This window comes from Dermacentor andersoni, chromosome 1 (genome assembly GCF_023375885.2).
Source record: "Dermacentor andersoni chromosome 1, qqDerAnde1_hic_scaffold, whole genome shotgun sequence".
In the NCBI taxonomy this organism is placed as follows: Eukaryota; Metazoa; Arthropoda; class Arachnida; order Ixodida; family Ixodidae; genus Dermacentor; species Dermacentor andersoni.
In genome coordinates, this window is record NC_092814.1 from 31,413,829 (window position 1) to 31,438,519 (window position 24,691).

The following is a 24,691-nucleotide window of genomic DNA, read 5'->3' on the forward strand; positions in this document are numbered from 1 at the left end:
CACTAACCTCCGAAGAAATTACTTCAACCCCGGAACATCGGCAAGAGTGCGTACTGCTCGTTACACAAAGGAAGTGGCGCTGCCTCCTGGCATAGTACGTTTCACACATGGTATGTATACACATATCCACCCCAACTCACATGCCAAACTTATGCCCACTCCGTTGCCAACGTATCAACAATAAGTTAATGGGCACACTGTTGAATCAATGCGCCAAACATGGGTGACAATAGAGAGGTTTAGCTTGTCTGGTATTCCGGTAAAACGCAGGCGGACGGGGCGTTGGGGCGGAGGCATAAACGTGAGCGGTCTGCATGGTGCAGCCCATAAGAGTTTCCTACAAGAATTACTAGAGGGAACTCTGGCGCTAGTGTCTACGGGAGCTGCAATGGAAGCGGTTGTCCTAGCGCAGAAGCGTCTCCCCGCAGGCTGGCTGTACCCGGTTTGGAGGCAAACCGGATGTGACGTGAGCCAGTGGCATACTCCCTGCCCCCAGATAGGTACTTGTACGCCTAGGGAAAGACGATCTGGTGCACCGAATACTTCTCCATTGTAGGCAGGGAAGTGCCACATACGTCGCATTTCATCAATTTCTTGACATCCACGGCCATTTTGTGAACGTTCCTGATGTGTTGCAGCATGTTCTTCCTCTGTATGAATAGTTTGCTGCAAAATTCGCAGCGACGATCGTCATCGCCGATGGCAGCCCGATCACAGACGCGCGCCATTCCGAAGCGGAGTAGGCGGCGTTTGGAAGCACGTGGTTTCTGTGTCATTGCACGCACTAGGGTTGTTGTATAATCTGGCAGCAATACAGGGAAGAAACTTCCCCAATCACGTGACACACTAGGTATTCAGTGGCCCCATAGAGACAGTTGGAAACCAACTTAGGGAACCAACATCCGGGAACGCAGGGTCACGTGGATGCTGCCTTCTATTGTTCACCGGCCTCAGCCGGCCTGCGGGGAGACGCATGTGTAGAGCCACAGAACGAGCATTAACCCCTATTGCCCCTATCATACACACATGCGTCTCCCCGCAGGCCGGCTGAGGCCGGTGAACAATAGAAGGCAGCATCCACGTGACCCTGCGTTCCCGGATGTTGGTTCCCTAAGTTGGTTTCCAACTGTCTCTATGGGGCCACTGAATACCTAGTGTGTCACGTGATTGGGGAGGTTTCTTCCCTGTATTGTTGCCAGATTATACAACAACCCTAGTGCGTGCAATGACACAGAAACCACGTGCTTCCAAACGCCGCCTACTCCGCTTCGGAATGGCGCGCGTCTGTGATCGGGCTGCCATCGGCGATGACGATCGTCGCTGCGAATTTTGCAGCAAACTATTCATACAGAGGAAGAACATGCTGCAACACATCAGGAACGTTCACAAAATGGCCGTGGATGTCAAGAAATTGATGAAATGCGACGTATGTGGCACTTCCCTGCCTACAATGGAGAAGTATTCGGTGCACCAGATCGTCTTTCCCTAGGCGTACAAGTACCTATCTGGGGGCAGGGAGTATGCCACTGGCTCACGTCACATCCGGTTTGCCTCCAAACCGGGTACAGCCAGCCTGCGGGGAGACGCTTCTGGCTCTACTGCGCATGTTGGTTGTAATAGTTGGTTGTTGTAGTGGTTCTTTATTCTATGGTAGTGTCGTGTGTCGTGCTCCACCTGTTGCCTAGGTAGTTTTAAAATGAGCTCGACGTCGCTTAGTAAACGTCTGATAGTGAAAGACTCTAGAAAGATTTTGCGTGCGATATTTCCTGTGCTTAAGGAGAAGACCGAAGATATCAAAGACATCACCGAAAAGCTGAAGCTGGTATTCAACCATGGTACTGAACATAAATGACTTGTGTGAGGAACTGCGTAGTTGAAAACTGTTGTGTGAGAAGCCACAGCGGCAAATTACCGCAAATGTTGGTGTGTGTGAAGTTGAGAGTATGACGGAAGCCCGTCTGGTCGGGATGATGCATACTTAAAAGGAAGAGGTCTGGACACCGACCAAAAATTGTTTAAAAGAGTTATTTACGTTTCGGCTCCCCCACGGGAGCCTTGTTCACAATGAAAGAAGCGGCAGAGCTGGCGCCCCTTTTTATGTGCGTCTCAAAACATGATTAAGGCACCTGGCATACATGGGCGGCAGATTGCCTTCGTTGCGATTAAGAGTGTGCGCCGTGGTTTGGATGATTAGAGACTCAAGATAAAGACGCCTGACGGCTACGTATTATGTTTAGTATTTCTTGGTACTTAGTGCACTTTCTAAAAGGTGTAAGCTTATTGTAGGAAGTGCTGGGCACGAGCACAGTGGTGACAGAAAACTGGTATGATATTAATTTATTTAGTTTATTAGTTTATGTCGTGTACGATTAATCAAATGTACATGTTATTTCAGTGACTGCCAACGTTAGTTGAAATACCTGCAGTCATGTTTGTTTGGTCTTTAAAGCAGTGTCTTGTTAATGATCATGCATTAGAAGCTCAAGCATAAGTTCCTTTTACTTTTAGAATTGGACATTCGACTTCAGGCCTATGGTATTAATGTTGCTGCGATTGGGCATTTGGAGGCTTCTGCAAGAGGTGTGATTGGTGAGTGTCTTTAACCACAGTAATCACAATAACCACAGTAATACTATCCAAATATGAATGGGCCACTTGCTCAGAGAAACCTCTGATTTTCATTACCTTGTGTCAACATCTGTTACAAATTCCTTTTTACTCAGTACCATTGCATTGATACACTGTACATATTTCATAACTGCATTATCTGCTTTTGCTGATATGCACACGGACCACATTTTGCTGGTGATCTACCCATTGCTTTGGTGCTCTACGGCCATCATAGGGGACTATTCGGCACCATAAGTGCCATTTACAATTATCATATGCACATTCATGCCCCTGGAGATTTTCGTAGTGCCAGTTGATATTTTTGTGTGTGTGTGGTGCACAATAATACAATAACGGTATTCTCCAGGCAAGGTTGAAAACTTCACTGTGGAGTATGTTGAGTGTAGTTGAAACACCATGATGGATAACAGACACAACTAAGTGCTCATTTATTGGTCCATGTTTGTGTTTGAGTTGGTTAGTCTGTACTTGGCATACTTAATTATAAAGCTCACCACCTAACCTGACATCACTTAAAATTTTATGAAGCAAAGTAAAGTTGGGTACGTCTGATTCTAGGTTACTCTGTGGGAGCAAGCAAAACTGCATTACGGTGGCTGAGACTTTCCAACAGGGTGAGTGTATTGTGCCCAGCAGTGAATGTAAATTGTAAGTGAATTGCCATCTTTGTATTCTAATAAATGATTGTACAGTTGTAAATTTTTCTTTTCCTGCTCATCACATGCCATAATATGCTTTATTCGGTGCTTCATGTTCTCCTTTGTAGTATGTTATGTAATTACTGTTTGCTTCTCTTTTGAGGATACATGCTGTAGCAGCTTTGTATCCTTGCATTGCAAAACTTAAAGGCCAACTACAACAGAATCTGTTTTCTAAATTGGTCATAAATGAATAATATATACTATTGAAGCAACCTTGTCAGAAATGTAGGGCTGGTAATAGTTTAATTTTCTTATTAACAGGCTTTAACAAACACTAAGTAGATGGTGCATCTGGTGGTTAGTGGACGAGACAAATCCCAGCACATCACTTTCGAGATTTACAGCTTGCCACAGATTCCGCATAATCATGGACACCATGCAGAGGAGCTGAACTGGTTCTCAACATTTTAGATTCTGAGTCATTTTCGGTGTGCGGTAATTGCGTCATTTTTTACATTTTCACTCTCAAAAGCATGCATCTTTGGAAACATTTCGTGACTCATCCATTCATATTTCAAACATGGAGGCTGGTTTATACACTATCTGGTACGGCTTATTATGTAGTCTAGAATTTTATTGCATTTGGCCTTTAAAAAGAACTTGACACTGGAAAGGGAATGGTGACTTGGCTAAGACAAGCTGTAAGTAGGAGAAATTTTTAACAAAACTAAGATCTCATTCAATATCGTGCATAGGCAGGATAACACTAAAGAAATTACATTGATATATTTTGCCTGGTTTATTCTGTGGAAAACGACATTTTGGCATTTTTATTGTAGTCCTGCATAAATGTTCTTTTTGCAAATAAAATCATTTAGAAGTCAGCACTGTCTGTATCCATATACACAGTGCTGGCTCATATTGCTAAGCATTGTTTTGTGAGTTCCCCAGGAGAAATAGATTGCCATCTGTTTCACATAGAGATAGCATTTGTCATTTGAAGTTTTTGACCAGCTGTATAATTGTGTGTATAACGCTGGTACTTCATATGCTGTTGCTTATTTCATTGAATACAAGAATGGTACTCCATGCACATAATGGCACTCATCTTAAATAGTATCTTGAAATATATTTATTTTCTTCTGGCCCAGTTGTTTAGCTCTTTGATGGAAGAAGAAGAATTTATTCATTCACTCACGAAAATAAAAGCACAGTAACAAGATATACAGAAGGAGGTCCCAAAGCTCAAGGCTGTAGGGGGACCTCCTGTTCTAATTAGAAAGATCAAAACAAGTTAGGTTAGAGCAAATGCAGCAAAATTGTAAAGTTGTCTACAAATAATTACATATGACAGCAAAAGAACTGAAACATTATATAATAGTACACAGAATTGCGTTTTGAACAAATAAAAGTAACAAAACAATTCAGTTTAATGCAAATACAGCAAAGACGTAGAATTGTTTAATGTGTTAATGCAAGAAAACAAGTAAACTGAAAACATGACATAATGCTGTACAGAATTACATCTTGTACTGAATTAAAAACAAAACAAATCAAGGGAAGTGATATGTAGCCAAGAGGCAGTGTACTAACAAGAACTGACACAAGGAAACAAGTGGAGTGAGATGTGGTGAAATGTTAAAGAGATATAATGGTTTACACATAATGAAGCAAACAGAACATGTTAAATTACATCACAGCATTCACAAGTTAAGTAAATATGAGAATAAACGCTTTTTAAAGCTGCCTATACTAGGAGACAGCTTTATGTCCGTTGGAATACAGTTCCAGTAAGACATCTCTGTGAACGCAGAAGTGAATTTACCAAAATTAGTTCTGATTTTAGGTCATAAGAAGTTGTTAGCTAATGCAAATCGAGTATTATTATGATTAGCAAATTGTTAATTGTTAAAGATTATTTGGGGAATGTTTGAGTGAAGGCAATTATAGACAAGGGTTGCCATGTTTAATTGAAATAGTTTATGAATTGTGAGAATGCGATGCTCTTGCAAAAGAGCAGATACACTACATTGGGGTGACTGGAAAGTAATAATGCAGATGGCCTGATTCTGGACGTATTGTAAAGGAACAAGATGAGAGCTATATGTGTTGCCCCAAGTTGCAATGCAGTAGGTGAAGTGACTGTGAATGAATGCATGATAAAGAGAAAGCAAGATTGGTAGACTAAAGTATGGATGTGCTTTTATAAGAATCCGGATACCATATCCAATTTTTTGCTTTAGATGTGCAATATGGGTAATGTACTTTAAGTTGGAATTGAGGACAACCCCCAAAAAACGACAATGACTTGAAGGTTTGATGGTATAACTATCGATAGCTATGGTCGGAATATTTATTACTTTCTTTTGAGTGGGGTGAAGTAGCTTGAAGACTGTTATACTAGGGTTAATTTCTAAAGAGTTATGACGACACCAGCGAATAATGTTTTCCAAATCGGTATTGAGCTTAGAAGTTAGGCTATTAATATAAGTGTCAGCAGTTAGAATCTTACTGTTGTCCGCATAGAGATAAGGTTCACAATGCGAAAGATGGGCAGTTAAGTCATTAATGTAGATAGTGAAGAGTAATGTGCCTAATATAGACCCCTGAGGAACTCCCCTATCAATTAATTTGAAGTTAGAAAGGTGATTAGAAATGCTAACAGCCTGTTGTCTGTCAGTTAAATAATCGTGAACAAAAGCCAGCGCCGGTCCGACTACACTGATTGCGTTTAATTTAGTAATTAAAATATTATGAAGAATTCAATCAAATGCTTTGGTGAGGTCAATAAACTCTGCTCCAGCATATTTACCTTCGTCAATGTGGTGCTTTATTCGATCAGTGAATGAAATAACTGCAAGATTAGTAGAGTAACCTGCACGAAAGCCAAACTGCGTGGTGCAAAGAATGTCAAATTTTGTTAGATACTTAGTTAGATGCTTTTCAAAACATTTCTCTATAATTTTGCTGAACACGGATAATATAACAATAGGGCGATAGTTAGAAATCAACCCCCTATCACCTTTTTTACATACAGGGACTATTTTGGCTTTCTTAAGTTTAGATGGAAATACACTGCATTTAAATAAAAGGTTAATTACATAAGAAAATGGGTCTGGTGGGTCATATTGGTCCCATTATTCAGAGCAACTTCACTGTGCTGTAGCAATAGCAATGAAATATAACAACTACGACTGAATGTTTTTGTGTGGCTACATTTCTGTACTTCTCTTAGTTATATTTTATATTCACCAAAAAGGCAGAGCACTTGCACAGACTGTTTTCTGCCTTTTCCATGGTGTTTTGTTATTTCAAGTCGCTACAAAAATAAGTGAAGTCTTCCTTGAGCAATATTTCTTTCTTGCACGGGAGTAATGATAGAAAGTTGAAGCCTATCTTTTTCTAAATCTGTTAATTGAAATTATTTGGGCATTCATGACAGCTGTGTACTTTCTTGATTTTTATGGCCTTAGGCATCACACCTTGCCATAACTGTTCCTAGCAATAGCATATTAACCATTCATTAGCCTCGCCCACACATCACAGTGCTGTGAGAAATGCATTAGCCTTTAAAGCTTTTGAAGAAGTGTCTGTTTTTTTTTGTAATTTTAATGATAATGAGTAGCTCTGAACGATGATGTTGGTATATAGGATGCTCAACAAAGTCAATAGAAGCATTTGAAAATGCATTTATTGCTTGTATAATGTACTACTCCCACTAGCAGATCCAGTGGTGCCCCCACCCTCTTCGTGCTACTCCTTCCGCCCCTCACTAGTGTGCGAAGGCTATTTCTGATTTTACACGCTGCCACGATGAGCTAGAAGTGGGCAACAATGAAAAACTTGTCCCACTTGATGAAAATGTACTAAACCACACAAGTCCCACTTTTTTCTCCTATGCAACATGTCCCTCAGCAGCAAACGGTGCCAGAGAACACGAGGGACAAGAAAGGAGACCGAGACTATCACAAGGCGGCACTAGAATTATTATAGAATGCTTGCCATTCAATAGCTTTCACTTTAACCACTGTTTCAGCAATTTAACCACTGCTTAACCACTGTGTAACTGGTAAGGTGTTTACTTCAAAGGGCTTTAGTTCACCTGTGTGTGAGGGATATTATTTAAATTTTGTGTGCTGATCTGTCAGCTCCCTTCAGCTTGTGATAACACAGCTTTCCACATTCTCTTGCAGTGTGTTGGGTTAAGGTGTTTCTTATGTACAGTCATATGCAACAAGAAATTGTCATCTATGTTGGTTTTTTGCAAAGATATCACTTGTGCCCTACACGAGGTACTTGCATACTTCCTGCCAGCCAGCAGGAATACTGGCATGACCCATCACTGACCTAGAATGCAGCGAACATGTTAAAAGAGGAACTTGTCTAGACACGTGACTGTGTATGTCTCTCTTGAATTGCGCCTTAAGTTAGTGCCATACCGTATACCATTGTAGCCAAAGTCAGCTTTTGGCTTATGTTCATTGTTGAAATTTTCAGAAGTTTGTCATCAAGGGATGTTTTGGTATTGAAACGAGCACTTATAATTCTCTGGGAGAGGTTGTTGGGACAGCTCCATATGGTAAGAAATATTTTGGTATTGTTTCTCATGTAGAGCAAATTGTCATGATGAAATAATGTGTATGAAATGGAACACAATACTGAAATATTTTCGACAACCAAGCTGATGAGCCTTACACTTTGGGCTTTCTATCTCTATAGAGATGGTATATCCTCCTCAGACCCTCTAAAACCCGGTGATACAATATTGTTATGGTCAGTTCTTATTGTGACCTGATCTGTTACAAACCTAGAATGTTCCATCAAATGGTATAGATGCATGTACAGAGCAGCATGTCCATGTATGTGCACACAGTGACTATCAGATTTGCTAATTTAAATACATTTTTTGTTGACTAAATCACACAGTGATAGGTTTAACATCATGTGGCAGCTTATTTTGTTAATTTTCCAACGTGGATTGCAGCAAAATTTTGTGGCATTTGCACTGTAATTCACTGGTGTTCTAGAATCATTTTCTTGAAAGCTGGTGACATCAATATGACCAAACTGTTAATAATGTGTGCTGCATGTACCTCACTTAAATTTAGAGCAGAATGTTATTGCTTGCTGCTTTGAGTTTAACATGGTAAGGAGAAACTCCAATGGTCGAAGAGCGTAGATGCATGGTCTGAAAAAGAATATGCATTTTCCTTTGGCTTCAGGAGGTTGATGTTTTGCTGCTTGGATGTCTGCTTTTGTAGTGCTAGTGCATTGCTGTTACATGTTGAGTAATTTATTTCCACAAATAGAAGGTGACTTAGCTTTCTTAATGGGCCTTGCAACACTTTGTGAACATGGTAAATAAATTTTTGTAGTCACTAGTCAGTACATTAAGAGAAAGCTTTAGCTTGGAGGCTTCTATCTAAACTCAAGGAATCGAAGAAGTCATTTTTCTCTGCAACGACTGCACTGAATTTCGTAGGGTTTGTTAGATTTTAACGAAAAAGTATAGTGATCATAGGAAGCAGACTTCTTATTTAGGCCATTGATGCTTTCATAAAGATAGTTTGAAATTGCTAAATCTTGCATAAATATCGTGTTTGTAACTCTATCTTTCAGTAATGAAAATTATGTCACAGTTCTGTAAACTGCTCTGAAATATACCCACTAATATGCGAGTAGTGCTTTTGCAGCATTCATATGTCAAATTTGTCTGCTTTAGATACTCTAATGAATACAGTTTACAGAAGTGGGATATCTGTTTTTGGTCCAGAGTTGTGGATTTGTAAACTTCCTGCTTGTAATCTTTTTTTTCTTAGCTCGCTGATACTTGGCAATTATTGTACAAAACGTCAAACCCTGAATCAAAATTCTGTTTGCTGCAGTCACTAGAATTTAACTTTCTCTCTCAAATGCAACAAATTGCATTCAAACTAGTTGAGGCCCTATTGCAAAACCCAGTATCCAGTGTCCAGTGCCATGCCGGATTATGGGCCCAGTGTTGTGCGCTGGATGCTGGTGCACTGGGCAGGTGCGGCATACTTGCAGGCGTTGGCTACTGGTGCGAAAAGCAGCTCTAGAGTGTGAAATACGTGGTGCCTGGCCACCATATATATATATATACTTTTAAAACACAGAAAGCACCAGAGAGCATTCTAGTGCAATAAAAAAAAAGAGTAAAAATAAATATGTTTGGACCCAGATTTGGCCCTCTGACCTACAGATCCCAAGCCCGGATGGATGGATGCTATGCGCACGACCTACTGGAACTCCAGACCTGCACAGATATCCGGCTTCTATGTGAGCCACTTACGCCCACTCCCGTTCAACTGTTGGCCGTTGATGGCCCCTTTATAACCTGTTCGTCTGCTACACTATGGCTGACTGGTGCGGCGTTATAATTAGTATGGTGGCTGTTGTGTTGTGACGAACTGCTTACCTAGTTGATTTTTGCAAGCACAGTGACAGTGATGTCACAAGGCTTTGATTGGTCACTTGGCTCCAAAAGTTGACTGCCCGAACCTAAAAAATGATGGTGCATGTAGTTCGCTGCTCTCTAAAATAGCGGTAATTAGCCACTCCTATTGCCTTTTTCAGGCAGTAGCAAACTGCACAGATCTTGCACATTACTAAAGTCACATTGTTTACAGAGTTCATAAAGTACACAATAGTTTCATTGTATACGTTGCAAAGTTCGCTTCTGCACTCTTTAGAAAGTGGAAGCCACCGTAACGTTCGACAACGGAACGATTAACACTCATTCTAACTCTTAAAAGTTGTCCATGAATGCGTCGTGAGTTCAAAAAGAGAATTATGCGTACAGCTTCACTGCGTACGTTTCTTTTGCACCACCATTATGCTGCCGCCGTACCACGCACAAAAGCTAGCTTTGCAGTTTGAAAACAGTTTCCGCGACACAAGGTCTACAGTGCAGCACGTTTTAAAGCATTGGGATCGCTTTGTAGTTTCTACTGAGCTAGGCATCCAACAACATTAAAAACAAGCTATGCTAACCTTTCCTTGAAACAGACTCGATCAACCTATTGCACATATCGGGTGCAGGACTTACTTGCGAATACTTTTACCAGATCACCTGCCTTTCACTATGGCACACAGCAGTAAATCCTAATGTCATCTACGACATTAGGCTATCTGTAATCAACTCAAAAAAGTTATATTATCCTACGAATCTTCTAAAACAATTTTTCCAGTCTCTTACGGAGGCTAGGAAAGGGAAATTTATACCGACTAGCATTGCAGCTGCCACTTGTGCTCGTTGTTTACCTTTCTTGCACCGCTCCTCCTCCTCTAATTTCGCTATTCAAATGCAAAGCATTCGCAAATTCTTGTTTTGTTCTTATATTTGTGAATTTATTCATTTACTACGAATACAAGTGCATTGCGCCTGCCAAAATGGCAGCATGATCGCTGAACAGGTCGCAGAAGCAGACGACAGCGAACAGTTTACAACTAGAACCCACTCTGCTCTTACGCTCTGTCCCTAGCGGCAAAAAGGGCAAACTAGAACAGGCATGCTGGAGCAGGAAGTTCTGTGCAGGTCTGGAGTTCCAGTAGGTCGTGGCCACAGATGTGGCTATGAGCGGCGTGCGTCTATTTGTAGGTCTATTCGATTCAGCCAAGTTTCTCTGCACCTTCTGCACCTATTCACGGTGCACTGCACCTAGACCCTCGATTCCCCAAGGTGCAGCAGTACACCCTGCACCCCCGTGCTGTTTGAACGGGGTGCAATGCAAGGTGCCGCCACGGTGCACTGCACCCTTGAACCTTGCAGCGGGTGGGTGCAGCCCGGCACCCGCTGCACTTTTTCGTTTGAGGTGCGGTGCACCTTTTTCTGAATTGAACAAACCTTGTAACGGGGCTGTGGGTGTCATGGTCCAGGTGCAGGTTTAGTTTCACAGAGAGACATCTTGCAGACATGATAGATGTGCTATCGCCCCGCAACAAAAACTTACGCCTGTATCAGAAGGAAAAAGTTGTTGCCTGCATTCAATATTATGCTTGCAAGTGCCACAACAGCGATTTTTGTTTGCGATTGGTATCTTAATTTTGAAAAAAGTTCTAAATGATCCGCCGACCCGGGACGCTGTATGGGCTGTTACTGTCGATTTTGGTAGCCGTTTCTTGTTCTTCGCGCAAGGGTTATGCAACGTTTTCTTAGTTCACTGATGCGTTTCAATCGACATGTCTGTCTAGTCGCATATCTTCGTCAGAGAAGCATAGGCTAGTGCTGGCAGGCTTCGGTGACAGCACATATCCCCATGTTAACGCGTCACATCGGCGCTCATTGCTTTTTCTGCTGACACTGTAGATACGAAAAAAAATTTTTATTTAAGAACACTGATGCGAAAGCTGTAGTAATATAGTGATTTCTCTTTGTTAGACTTACTGATTCCTGAGCCCAGCTCGGCGGATACGCTAGGCCTAAGATAGGCCGCCTCAGCTCTGATATCGGTTCGATAATATCAATCAGCGGTAGGCTTCGAACTCGGAGTCTGTTCGAACGCGTCTGAACGACGTCTCACCACTTGTGAGGTTAAACGCCACTTGTATAAAATTTGATGCCTAGTATTTGCATATGCTCGGTCTGTTTAATGTCCCCTGGTATTGTTATCTCAGCTCGACTTAAATTACACTGCGACAATGGCGACAACTCGCAGTCATCGGTTACGTACAAACTACTAAAAAACGAGGCGTCCTCTACGTTTGTGTGGTTTCGTTCAAGAATGTAGCTATTCGCTCAGTCAAAAAGGAAAATGTGAAAAAGGAAGTAATCTTCAGTGTCAAATATCCATGCATAGACAGGGCAGCTCACGCACCTTTATTCCAATTGAGCGGCTGCGACACGAAATAGACTTTTATGACCCAAAGATATAACATTATTTAAGATAGCACCTAGCGAAGAAATTATATAAATTATTTAATATTCAGCAGCGCCTATACTCCTTGCGTTCTGGAACCGGTGCGGCATAAACGCAACCAGCGCAGTTTCCAGTGCGAACCTGCGAGAACCAGCGCGTGTACAGCAGCAGTGCGGAGGCACTGACAGCACAAACCTGTGCGCCCCAGCGTCATGGCAGTGAAACCAGCGCCTCGTCCAGTGTGACCCAGCTCTTATCCAGCGTTCTCACGGGTGTCCCAGTGACTTCCAGCGAGCGCCAGCGTCTCCAGTGCGATCCAGTGCCAAAAAACGCGCTGGTTTCGCACTGGAAGGCACTGGAAGACGGCGGTTTTTGCAATAGGGGAGGAGGGGGGGGGGTTGCCTCATAAAAGCATTTCTGCGTTTTACATCTGTTTGAGTAGGTAGGCTATTGGCCCGGAGCTGAAGCTTCCTTTTAAATTCTGGACCAACTACAGTAGAACCTCGTTCATACGTTTGGGGGAAAAACTGCGAGAAGTAACGTACTAAACGGGAAAACATACGATCCGAAGTAACAAAAAAGAATTGACAGACTCGACTATTGTTGATATCAACGTAATGCGAAGTGTCGCGCGGATCGTTGCTGCACGAGTCGCCGACGCGCGTCGAGCAGGTAGTGCTCCGGCGACCCGAGACGCGTTTTGTTGTTTTCCCTTTGCATGGTGATTTAAGAAGGCGACGCGAAACCGAAACGAAATTGAGCTGATGCGCGACGCCGGTTGCCGCCGAAGCGAAACGTTATGCCCACATCGCTCCCCTGCAGCAGGGAACGGCTGCGCATTTGGATTATCGCCTATTAAAAGCGTGCAGTACGCTACCAATAGCACTACGCACCACGCGCTGTAAAACAGATGGGTGAAGATACTTATCGCAATAGGTTTGGCGGCGATAGCTGTGAATGCGGCGTGCGACGACCCGGGAGGAGATTTGCTGGTACCGAAATGACAAACCGAGTGCGCGCCGGCGTTTTCACGCCAGACGAGCGGACGAGTATTGCGGTGAAGCTGCCGCGGCGGGCAGCTATATACAGTTTTCGATCGCGCGCGACTCGCGCATTTTCTTGTTTTACATGGGATCTAGCGGTCGGAAAACGTATCATACAATCGCAGTTTGGCGACGTACTGAACGCTTCTGCCGAAAAATGTTGTTTTCCGGAAACGTATGAACCGGCAGAAAATGAGCGTAACCCTATTGGGCAATTTTTTGTGTTCTCGATTGCGAATGTTGGCGCCGGGAAAACGTACATAATGGGAACATATCGATGAGGTCCCACTGTATTAGTGTATGTGCAATTGGGAGCCCACAGTTTTGCTTGAAAATATATCCTGTGTTCAACTTTTCAAACCCTTGGCACTTTGTTCTTGTAATCTTGTGCCCATGGGCATTGTAGTGCTATTTTAGCTGCTTTATGTCATTCATTCTGAGTGAGAGCCCTAGCAAATGCAAATTGATAGCATTGGCTTTCATTGCAACTGCTGGACATGGGTGTGGAAACTTGTACAGGCAGTACGTATGGCACGAAAATTAAACATAGCCTAGCAGCATTGTTTTCTATCTAGCAGATGGGAAGTGGTATGTGATTACGTGGAATGGTGGCACTTGCATAGTTGCATAGAGACATTTTGCTATTCCTGACTTGCATACCACACATTCACCCTCTGTTCACTTTTGCGCCACCGGTGTACATGTGTGTAGGTGTGTTTTGTGTACATGTGTATTGCAGTGAATGTCATGGGAATGTGCCTCTTCACTTATATTTGAATGTCGCTGCTGAAACTCTTGTTACAGATCACATAACAGAAGAAAAGTTGATGCAGATGTTCCCACAGTTCCTTGGTCAAATCAAACAGGCAGTCAACCCTTATGATGGGCCTTTGCCTCAGTCGGAGAACCAGCCCATACGAAACCATGTTGCCGTCATGGAGCATCTGGCCATTTGTCATAGCATCAGCTGTTCTATGCTTAATCTGCCTCACTTTTCACTAGGTAATCCTTTCATGCATTCTTCAGCGCACGTGAAACAAATAAGTATGGAGCTGTAACACCATATTATTAACATAAATGTGAAGTAGGGTAGGGCGTTAAGCCATCAGCGAGTATATGAAAACAGCACTTAAAAAGATATGTAAACCTGAGTGCATTCATGTTTGAGCTCATACACTTTTGGGATGCTGTAAGATCCCAATGGCTGAGAAAAACTTTTGTTGAAGGCTGCTGCCATCCGTTTATTAAGAAATACTTCATCATCATCATCATCATATTGTTTTATGTCCACTGCAGGACGAAGGCCTCACCCTACGACCTCCAATTACCCCTGTCCTGTGTGAACCGATTCCAACTAACACCCGCAAATTTCCTAATTTCATCACCCTACCTACTCCCCTGCTGTCCTTGACTGCACTTCTCTTATCTTGGCACCCATTCTGTAACCCTAATGGTCCACCGGTTATCTAACCTGTGCATTACATGACCTGCCCAGCTCCATCTTTCTCTCTCAATGTCGATTAGAATATTGGCTGTGCCCGTTTGCTCTCTGATCCAAACCACTCTCTTTCTGTCTCTTAATGTTATGCCTAGCATTCTTCATTCCATCACTCTTTGCACGGTCCTTAACTTGTTCTCAAGCTTCTTTGCCAATCTCGAAGTCTCTGCCCCATGTGTCAGCACCGGTAAAATGCACTGATTATACACCTTTCTTTTAAATGATAATGGTAAACTTCCAGTCAGCAGCTGAAATGTCTGCCATATGCACTCCAACTCATTTTTATTCATCTGTGAATTTCCTTCTCATTGTCAGGGTTCCCTGTGATTAATTGACCTAGGTAAGCATACTCCTTCACAGACTCTAGAGGCCAACTGGCGATCCTGAACTCTTGTTCTTTGCCCGGCTATTTATCATTATCTTTGTCTTCTTCATATTCATCTTCAATCCCACTCTAACACTCTCTCTGTTAAGGTCCTCAATCATTTGTTCTAACTCGTCTGCATTGTTGCTGAATAAAACAATGTCATTGGCAAACCGAAGGTTGCCGAGATATTCGCCGTCGATCTTTACTCCTACGCCTTCCCAGTTTAATAGCTTGAATACTTCTTCCAAGCATGCAGTGAATAGCATTGGAGAGATATTGTCTCCCTGTCTGACACCTTTCTTTATAGGTATCTTCCTGCTTTTCTTGTGTAGAATTAAGGTAGCTGTGGAATCTCTGTAGATACTTTCCAAGATATTTACGTAAGCCTCCTGTACTCCTTGATTACGTAATACCTCTGTGACTGCTGGTATCTCGACTGAATCAAATGCCTTTTCGTAACGATGAAAGCCATATATAGGGGCTGATTGTACTCTACGGATTTCTCGATAACCTGATAAGCACTGTATAAGCCTCACCAGTTCCTCTAATCTCACTAAGGCCAATGATATCCCAAACAATGTCTGATAGTTCCTCGGAGAATCTTGCTAAGCTAGCCTCACTCGACAGAGGTCAGTGTTAAAGGTTGACCTAATGCCAAGAACTTCTAAAAAAAGGCTTTGCGCTGGTCTAATTTGGTGAGGACCATTGCAGGTGTATCCATACTTGAAATTAATAAAACTAGGCTTGATTATTTTTATAGCTAGAACTTTTCAGCTAGAACCTAAAGGCAAGAAAAGTAATGTGCTGATTTCTCATTATTTTTAAAATTATGTTTTAACAGTTCAGTTAAATTCAGTTTAAGTAATGTTAGTATTGCTGGGCAAATTGTAGATGTAGAGGTAGAGGTAGATGATCATAGTGGAAGTCTGTAAGCTCAATGTTGTTTAGTCCATGAGGAGCACAAATTCAGCACAGAAGTCGGTGATTTCAGGAAGTTGCATGGCCAGCACTTTCACGGTTGCATATATGTCATGATCACAGTACTTCAACGTTATCTTTATGACTTTTTATGCGTTACAGCAATACTACACTAATAAAAGAATTCAAACAGGACCTGCAACTTATCACTGAGCTAGAAATATCACACAAATTGCCTGATGTTGAAATAAATGACAGTAATTTGCACTCACCTATTTGGAAGAAAAATAGTCCCTGGAAAAAGATGGCAAGCTTTGATTTGAAAAAATATTCATGGAGCAAGAGAGCGAGAAAATGTGTTAATTTTTCAAATATTAAACCTTTGACACTGAACATGAGTCATTCTTAAAGTTTGGGACAATTTGCGTATTTATAGAAGAAGCTTGTAGTATTGCAGTGACAAAGGCATGCAGCGGACAGGTGCTATTACTGCCAACTCTAATTGAATAGCTTGATCCCAGCTGTGTGTGACTGCAATAACACATGCATATGGAACAGATTGCCAAAATGCTCCTAAACAGCAATCAAAAAGATAACTTATGTATGATACAAAAATATAGTGGCCTCACTCTTGGATATGTTCTTTGTCATTGCAAAATTCTTCGATCTCTTGAATTGCTTTCTTACTGTTTCTTCCAAGTGCATTCATCTTCTTTAGCTGTTCCATGTACCAAAATTGATGTGATGTTGTTTAGCCTGATGTGGAACTTGCCATGTGAAACTATGGAAATCAGTCTCGCATGAACGACTGCATTGTTTTGTCGCATCACCTGTTACTTTAATTCTTGCACATTTCAATGATATTCTTGCAAGTTTGTTAGGAACAAAAAACAGAGTTTGAACACTGTTTCCTTGCTACCTTTTGAGATCATGAAATGCTTTATGTAGGTGAGACATGGCCTTATTTACATAATTTGTGTAACATTATCATCAGTGCAGTAAAGTACGCTGCATTAAAAAGGAAAAAAAATGTTGTGGTGTTCAGTGACTATGATGTTGCCATATTGAGCATGAGGTTTTTGATCTCGGTCGTGGCAGCCGCATTCCGATAAAGGCGGAATGCAAGAGTGCTTGTGAACTGGGCATAGGGTGCACATTAAAGAACTCTCACTGGTCAAATTTAATCCAGATACCCCCATTACAGCATGCCCCATAATAAAAGTGTGTTTTCTGCATGTAAAATGCCAAAATCTAATTTTTAATATCAGCAAAAAAATTATCTTCCAATGTATCCTTGCTCTGTGATAACCTTGTACTTCCTGCAAAAGTACATTAGTTTGAGGCAGCATTACAACATCAAAACATCTTATACAATAAACAATGGTTGAGGCTTAGACTGTATGAAATGAATTTATACTTTATATTGCAGTACTTTAATTGTGCAACATTCAGTGCATTAGATTTACCAAAATGTTACATTTGCTGACATTATATTTATCAAGTTAATAACCTTGATCAAGGAAGTTATCAGATATTGTGAGAATCATATCTTTGTATTTTTTACAATATTACATTCCATTATTACATAACAGTTATGGAACAAAAAGATTTCAAGCAGACTGTCAAGCCAAAACTTTTTCAAAAACTTCCAGTTCAACGAAAAGGGTTTAGTTGTGGTTCAACTCCAGGGTGGTAAATGAAATGTCCAAACTAGTATGAATCTGTTTATGTTCACTCGCATAACCCAATAATTAAAGGAAAATTGCATAAATTTATTTTGTACAAAAAAAAATCAGTGGTGCTCTATGTGTGCACTCAGTGGTGCAAGCTAGTGTGCACTTACAAATGAGATAGCATAGTTTAGTGGCACATGCAGTTAGTGCATGGATGAAAAGCTCTTGAGGTGGTCAAAGTGAACCGAAAGTTTTTGTTTATCAATTTTATGCCAGAGCAAAAGAAAACTTGTTATGTTCTGGTTTTGTTCTGATTCATAAATTTTGTTTCCTTTTTCAGTTTTTTTTGGTTTGGTTTGATAGTCCGGCTTCGAGGTACTTTGCCAGCTGTGTTAGTCAGTGTGAAAACTATGTGCATATCAGTAGTTGAGCATTTCATCACCAAGAAATACCGAAATAGTTTGTACATTGATGTTTCAAGAACCTTTAAGTATTGGTCATTTCTTGTATCCTTTAAAGACTCACTTGTAATGTCTTTGTAACTTTATAAAGTTTTCTGCTGAAGTGTTGATATGCAAAAAAATTGGCGGTGCATCCATCATTTGGAGATGATTGGTGATTATCAACCTATCTTATAATGGGTAATTGGTGACATGTTTTATATGTTGTGCTGATTAATATGAAGCGCTGCACATACCCAGTGGCAAGTATCCTGTTACCTAAGTTGGCGTCAAAGCGGTTTATTGGCGAGCAGCGGAGACCCAGTGACACATACCCAGTGACCCAAGCTGGAATGAAAGAGGCTAATTGAAGAGTGGCACATACTCTGTGTCACATAACCAGTGACCCAAGTTTGTGTGAAAGAGGTTCATTGAAGAGCGGCACATGCCCAGTGTCACATACCCAGTGACCCAGGTGGTTCTCACAGTTGGTTTCAAACTCAGTTCCCTGAACACAGCAGCCTGATGCTCTACCCATGATACCACGGACTACCCAGTGACCCAAGTTGGCATGAAAGAGGTTGATTGAAGAGTGGCACATACTCTGTGTCACATACCCAGTGATCCAAGTTTGTGTGAAAGAGGTTCATGGAAGAGCGGCACATGCCCAGTGTCACATACCCAGTGACCCAGGTGGTTCTCACAGTTGGTTTCAAACTCAGTTGCCTGAACATAGCAGCCTGATGCTCTACCCATGATACCACGGACTACCCAGTGACCCAAGTTGGCATGAAAGAGGTTGATTGAAGAGTGGCACATACTCTGTGTCACATACCCAGTGATCCAAGTTTGTGTGAAAGAGGTTCATGGAAGAGTGGCACATGCCCAGTGTCACATACCCAGTGACCCAGGTGGTTCTCACAGTTGGTTTCAAACTCAGTTCCCTGAACACAGCAGCCTGATGCTCTACCCATGATACCACGGACTACCCAGTGACCCAAGTTGGCATGAAAGAGGTTGATTGAAGAGTGGCACATACTCTGTGTCACATACCCAGTGATCCAAGTTTGTGTGAAAGAAGTTCATAGAAGAGCGGCACATGCCCAGTGTCACATACCCAGTGACCCAGGTGGTTCTCACAGTTGGTTTCAAACTCAGTTCCCTGAACACAGCAGCCTGATGCTCTACCCATGATACCACGGGCTACCCAGTGACCCAAGTTGGCATGAAAGAGGTTGATTGAAGAGTGGCACATACTCTGTGTCACATACCCAGTGATCCAAGTTTGTGTGAAAGAGGTTCATGGAAGAGCGGCACATGCCCAGTGTCACATACCCAGTGACCCAGGTGGTTCTCACAGTTGGTTTCAAACTCAGTTGCCTGAACACAGCAGCCTGATGCTCTACCCATGATACCACGGACTACCCAGTGACCCAAGTTGGCATGAAAGAGGTTGATTGAAGAGTGGCACATACTCTGTGTCACATACCCAGTGATCCAAGTTTGTGTGAAAGAGGTTCATTGAAGAGCGGCACATGCCCAGTGTCACATACCCAGTGACCCAGGTGGTTCTCACAGTTGGTTTCAAACTTGGTTCCCTGAACACAGCAGCCTGATGCTCTACCCATGATACCACGGACTACCCAGTGACCCAAGTTGGCATGAAAGAGGTTGATTGAAGAGTGGCACATACTCTGTGTCACATACCCAGTGATCCAAGTTTGTGTGAAAGAGATTCATTGAAGAGCGGCACATGCCCAGTGTCACATACCCAGTGACCCAGGTGGTTCTCGCAGTTGGTTTCAAACTCGGTTCCCTGAACACAGCAGCCTGATGCTCTACCCATGATACCACGTACTACCCAGTGACCCAAGTTGGCATGAAAGAGGTGGATTGAAGAGTGGCACATACCCAGTGATCCAAGTAATTGACCCATGTAATTTAATTTACAGCTTAGGTGCTTTTTGTAACACCTAAATCAAGGCTACTTTTAAAAGTCACTTTATAGTATATGTCTTGCACTAGCATGAGTGCAACTGCCATGTTGAAGCACCAGAAGGACAGTGGGAAGTTGCACTTCAATGCTATCTACTTATCTCTTATTTTCACTATTGCTGTGGAAGCTGCGAACTGTTCTCCAATGAAAGACATGTAGTGTGCCAAGCTTAAGAATGGCGCAAGAAATAACAGTGACAAGAAAGACAGAACTTCTTTTCTTGCGCCTTTCTTAAGATTCAGTTATAGACCAACTGGCTAATCTGTAATGTCACATACAAGCCATCTGATGTTAATCTCAATGCAAGCTGGAGTCCTCTGCCTCTAAAGATTTCCCTAGGCTATTCAAATGCCTCACTGAATAGTCCAAACCTTATATTTAGAAGTAGATGTTCAAAGGCCTTTGAGACACTGCATATTTTAGCAAAAAGAAAAAAAATGCTCCTAATGACGGTACATGGTATTGATAAAAAAAGCAAATTTTTTAAGCAACAGAAACTTTGCTACTGTGAACATGGGATGTCAGCACAATTTGCCTTAATTTGATAACTAATTAATGCTTTTCCAATTTAATAACATATGATAATAATTTTATGCCAGTTGTAAAATTTAAGACAGCCAATGTTCAGGCATCATTTTTTTCTGAGGTGAACACAAGTCTGGAGATACCCATCCTAAATTGAGCACTAGGGTTGAGGATTGGGCGAGTTGGTATTGCATTCTAGAACTGGTACAGCACAACATACAAGGAAAGAAACAAGCCTGGCCTCTGTCTTAAATGACATCTACCTTGCTCATTATGACCGGCTGCTATTGAGCATGCTAGATAAACAAAGTGTCGTCAAAGTATGCCGTTTTGTAGATGATTTCTTGGTCTTTGTAGATTGCGGCAACGCTGCTTTCCAGCCCACATCAGATGAAATTGTGAAAGCTTTTAACAGTTTCTTTCATCCGCTTGTTTTCACCCATGAGATGCCCACTGACAACAGCTTAAGATTTTTAGACCTCAATTTACTTCTTTCACATGACCATGTATGCTGGATGTACGAACCAAGAAACGGGAAACCTCTTTTATCATTTAACTCAGCCCATTCTAAGCTGGTTAAGCAAAGCATAACTAATCTTTGTCTCACAAATGCCCTCAGGAAATCTTGTCATCATACCATGCAGCGCAGCTTTGCCGGTCAAGTTCATCGAGTTTCGTGTGCCGGGTACCCGGCCACACTACTGTCGGCCATAGCTGAAAAGCTATTAAAGCAGCTAAAGAAGGATAGTGACACGGAAGCTCAACAAAGAAATAGTGATCACAGGAGGCTGGTAGTCATACCATATTTGCATAACGTCTCTCACAGATTAAAAAAAGATAGGCCGCAAGGGTAACGAGAAAGTAGTGTTTTCTGCGCCGGTTACGCTACGCAGGCTCTGTACTGTCATAAATGTGTTCCATCTGCACACTACTGTCTGTTCGAATATGCACAAGAAGCGTTTTCAGTCATGTATTGTTGGAGTTGTTTATTCAATTCTACTATCATGCGGGAAGAGATATATAGGTCAAACTGGTCGCTGCCTTAATGAAAGGCTAAAAGAACATAATTACAATGTGCACCAGGCTATACAGGGACACTTAGGAATTCACTGTCGCGACTGTGGATGTAAACCGAATTTTTATCGATGTGAAGTGCTAAAAAAGCACCGATCACAACTTACCCGGGATATCATTGAAGCTGATCTCATAGCAAGGGCTGGAAGCATGTGTGTTAGCGTGCCATCTTTGCGCATATCTCCACAGGAAGCAAGATTTCATGATCAGTTTAACCTTGCATGACGAAATTGCGCGTTCTGTGACCCATGATGTTGTAGCCTTCTATCGGTGTGACGTTTTGTGAAGGGTTGTGATGACTTGTCCTGATGCTTTCTTGTAGGTATATATTTCGTGAAACTCGCTAATAAACCAGTTGGAAGTCAGCACTCTATTCCTTTATCTGGCCGGCTCGGCTAGTTTCTTCCCTTGTATGTTGCGCTGTACCAGTTCTAGAAAACTAAATTGAGCAATGGGATATGTTATAATATCACATAATTTTTTCCCAAAATACCCTCCTCATGTTCTATTTCAGCATGGTGCACTGCAGGATGCTAGTGTGTTTGATGAATAAACATCTTGAAACTGGCACTAGTCTCAAGATTCATGGTAAATGAACCCGCCGTGAGCAGTGGGGCTTAAATTCCACAACTAGAATTTTAGCCATAAGCTTGCCAATTAGATAAATGATTCAGCTACTAATTGGTACATATATGCACTTCCTGACATCTACTACTGATATTGTGTTGCTAAAAGCCACCACCTTTTGTCTCTTGTGTTTTATGTTCGAAAATTTTTTTTTACATTGTGGCTTAAATAGGTTGCAAGGCAGTTAAAGTGGATTACAACAAACTCTGCTTATTTCAGACTTTAAACAAGTATACCATTTAAGTGTCCAACAATTTCTTAGCTACTTGAATAGTAGCATTCATACTACTGAAATTAAGAAAGGGTAATTTTTCATGTATCTCGCTACTCTCTTCCTCCCACTCTTTTTTCCAGAAATAGTGTGCGGGCCGGGCTTTTCACCTCGAGTATTTGTGCACGACTTGGGAAAAGGTGCGTGGTCTGCATTCTCTTTATACAGCTGAGCCTCCTTGTGATAAAAAACAATATATAATTAAATATAAATAATGAATATAATGAACAAAATGCAATTCCTCCCTGAAGCCATATAGGAATGCATCACTTGTATTTGAGCTGTTCTAGCACAGACAAAAGTTTTGTAGACGTCATAGGGTGAGCCTTTGATTCATTTAGAATGCAATGTAATCTATAGCAAAAAGTTAGCTGAACTGTAGGAGATGATATAAAAAATGCAACATCAGAGGAAGCTGGTGCGGGAACTTAAAGGAGGCATTGCCAGTCATCTTTCTTTTCTGTGTATCTTCTGGCCTAGCCTCTGCACGTAATAATGTAGTGATATTGTTGGAATTCTAGAAATGAAGTTTACTAATACAGCTTAACTTAACATACATTTTATGTCCATTGAAATCTGAATGTGGAGGGTTAATGCTTCTTTTATTACCATAGCAATTACACGGACACACCAGGTGAATTTCCGCCATCGTTGTTGGCATTGCTGTAAGGTTCCGTATAAAGTCCAAGTTTGATAGCGTAGTGGCTGTGCGCTGTATGCTATAGATGCAAGAGAAATGTTGCAAGGCTTGTTTCACATGCAGCGACTCGAGCGAAAAAACTTGCTGCTGCCGCACACGTAGCTAAGCAATTGTCGCTGCCAGCTTTCACATGCATTGGCAACAGTGTGATTTCCATCAGAGCGGCGCCCAAAATTGAATGCAGCTTTGAATGTATTCACACCTCTGTTGTTGCAATAAAATAACACAGAAATACATCTGAATGCCGTTACTTGAAAATAGAATAAGATGTATGCAAATAGAATAAGATGTGTTGTCATTAATAGTATTATACATTTATGATTGCTTATTTCTCAACTTCGGAGATGCCTGCACAACAGTTCATAAAATAAACATTAGCAGAAAAGCCCAATTTCAACAAAATTGCTCCGATTGCTGCGACTCTGCAACAGCGTGACCAACTTGGCAGGCAGTTGCGGAGCCACGGAAATCGCTGTGTCGTTGAATGAAACTTGCACCATGTGAAACAGCCTTTAGCTGAGAAGGATGGTGGCTTGAGGCAGCGACGTCTCCTTGCGCGTGCTAGGAGGGTGTTGGGAGGGAGCAGATTGGTGCACATCTCCTTGTGAAAGAAAAAATGGACATCCGCCCGTATGTAGCATGAAGTTACAAAGGAAACCCACACGGGTTTCTCAGAAACAAAGCTTTGTAGTTGAAGGAAAATTTTGCCCTTGTCCGGGATGTGCGGCTGCCTGCACCCTATCTCGGAGGCACATTACGATATGTTTGAAGGCTAAGCGGCCCAAGATAGGTGATGGCTTCCTGTGCGATGTGTTCTCGCGCGCATAGTTCGTATTGAAGTGAGAGGCAGCACAAAGAGAATTCGCTCGCCACTTTTGCTGCTCGTCATCATGCTAGCGTTCTGACAGCGAGTGTCTGTGCTCATCGATTGAGATGTTTTCATGTTTGCCTGTGTGTATGTGACAGCATGCTTCTTAATTTAGTTAGTAAGCAAATGTTTATAGAAATTTATGCACCTGATAAAACTACTAACCTTACTTTATATAGCTGTTTAATAGTTTCCTATCGTAATCAATGCTTCGACTTTCATGCAAAACTGCGTCCTTTGTTTTTTTTCTTTTGTCTGCTGTTCACAGCATTGGGTAGCTGTGCTCATGTGACACACATGGAGTTGACACAGTACGGTCCCTTCACACTTGAGCATGCACTACCAAGCTACAGATGGACATGGGAAGAAGCCAGAGTGACATCTGAGAAGCTGCGTAGCCTTTGGTCCGCCCATATTGAAGATGTTCGAAGGGAAATGAAGGACAAAGCTGACCACTTCAAGAATGTCGCGAGGTACTTTTAACACAAATTGGAAATTCACAGGTTTACAATAAATTATGTTACACTGATTTATCAAATG

General features: G+C 41.9%; 1 protein-coding gene across 1 annotated transcript; it reads left to right on the forward strand.

The window, feature by feature from the left end:
• Nucleotides 1–1,564: 1,564 nt before the first annotated feature.
• Nucleotides 1,565–24,691, forward strand: LOC126543833 (pseudouridylate synthase TRUB1-like). Its single transcript, XM_050190961.3, has 7 exons — nt 1,565–1,835; nt 2,509–2,589; nt 3,190–3,245; nt 7,770–7,851; nt 13,999–14,196; nt 22,667–22,723; nt 24,420–24,691. The coding sequence occupies exons 1-7, from the start codon at nt 1,697–1,699 to the stop codon at nt 24,632–24,634; spliced, it is 828 nt and encodes a 275-aa protein (XP_050046918.1). The 5' UTR covers nt 1,565–1,696; the 3' UTR covers nt 24,635–24,691.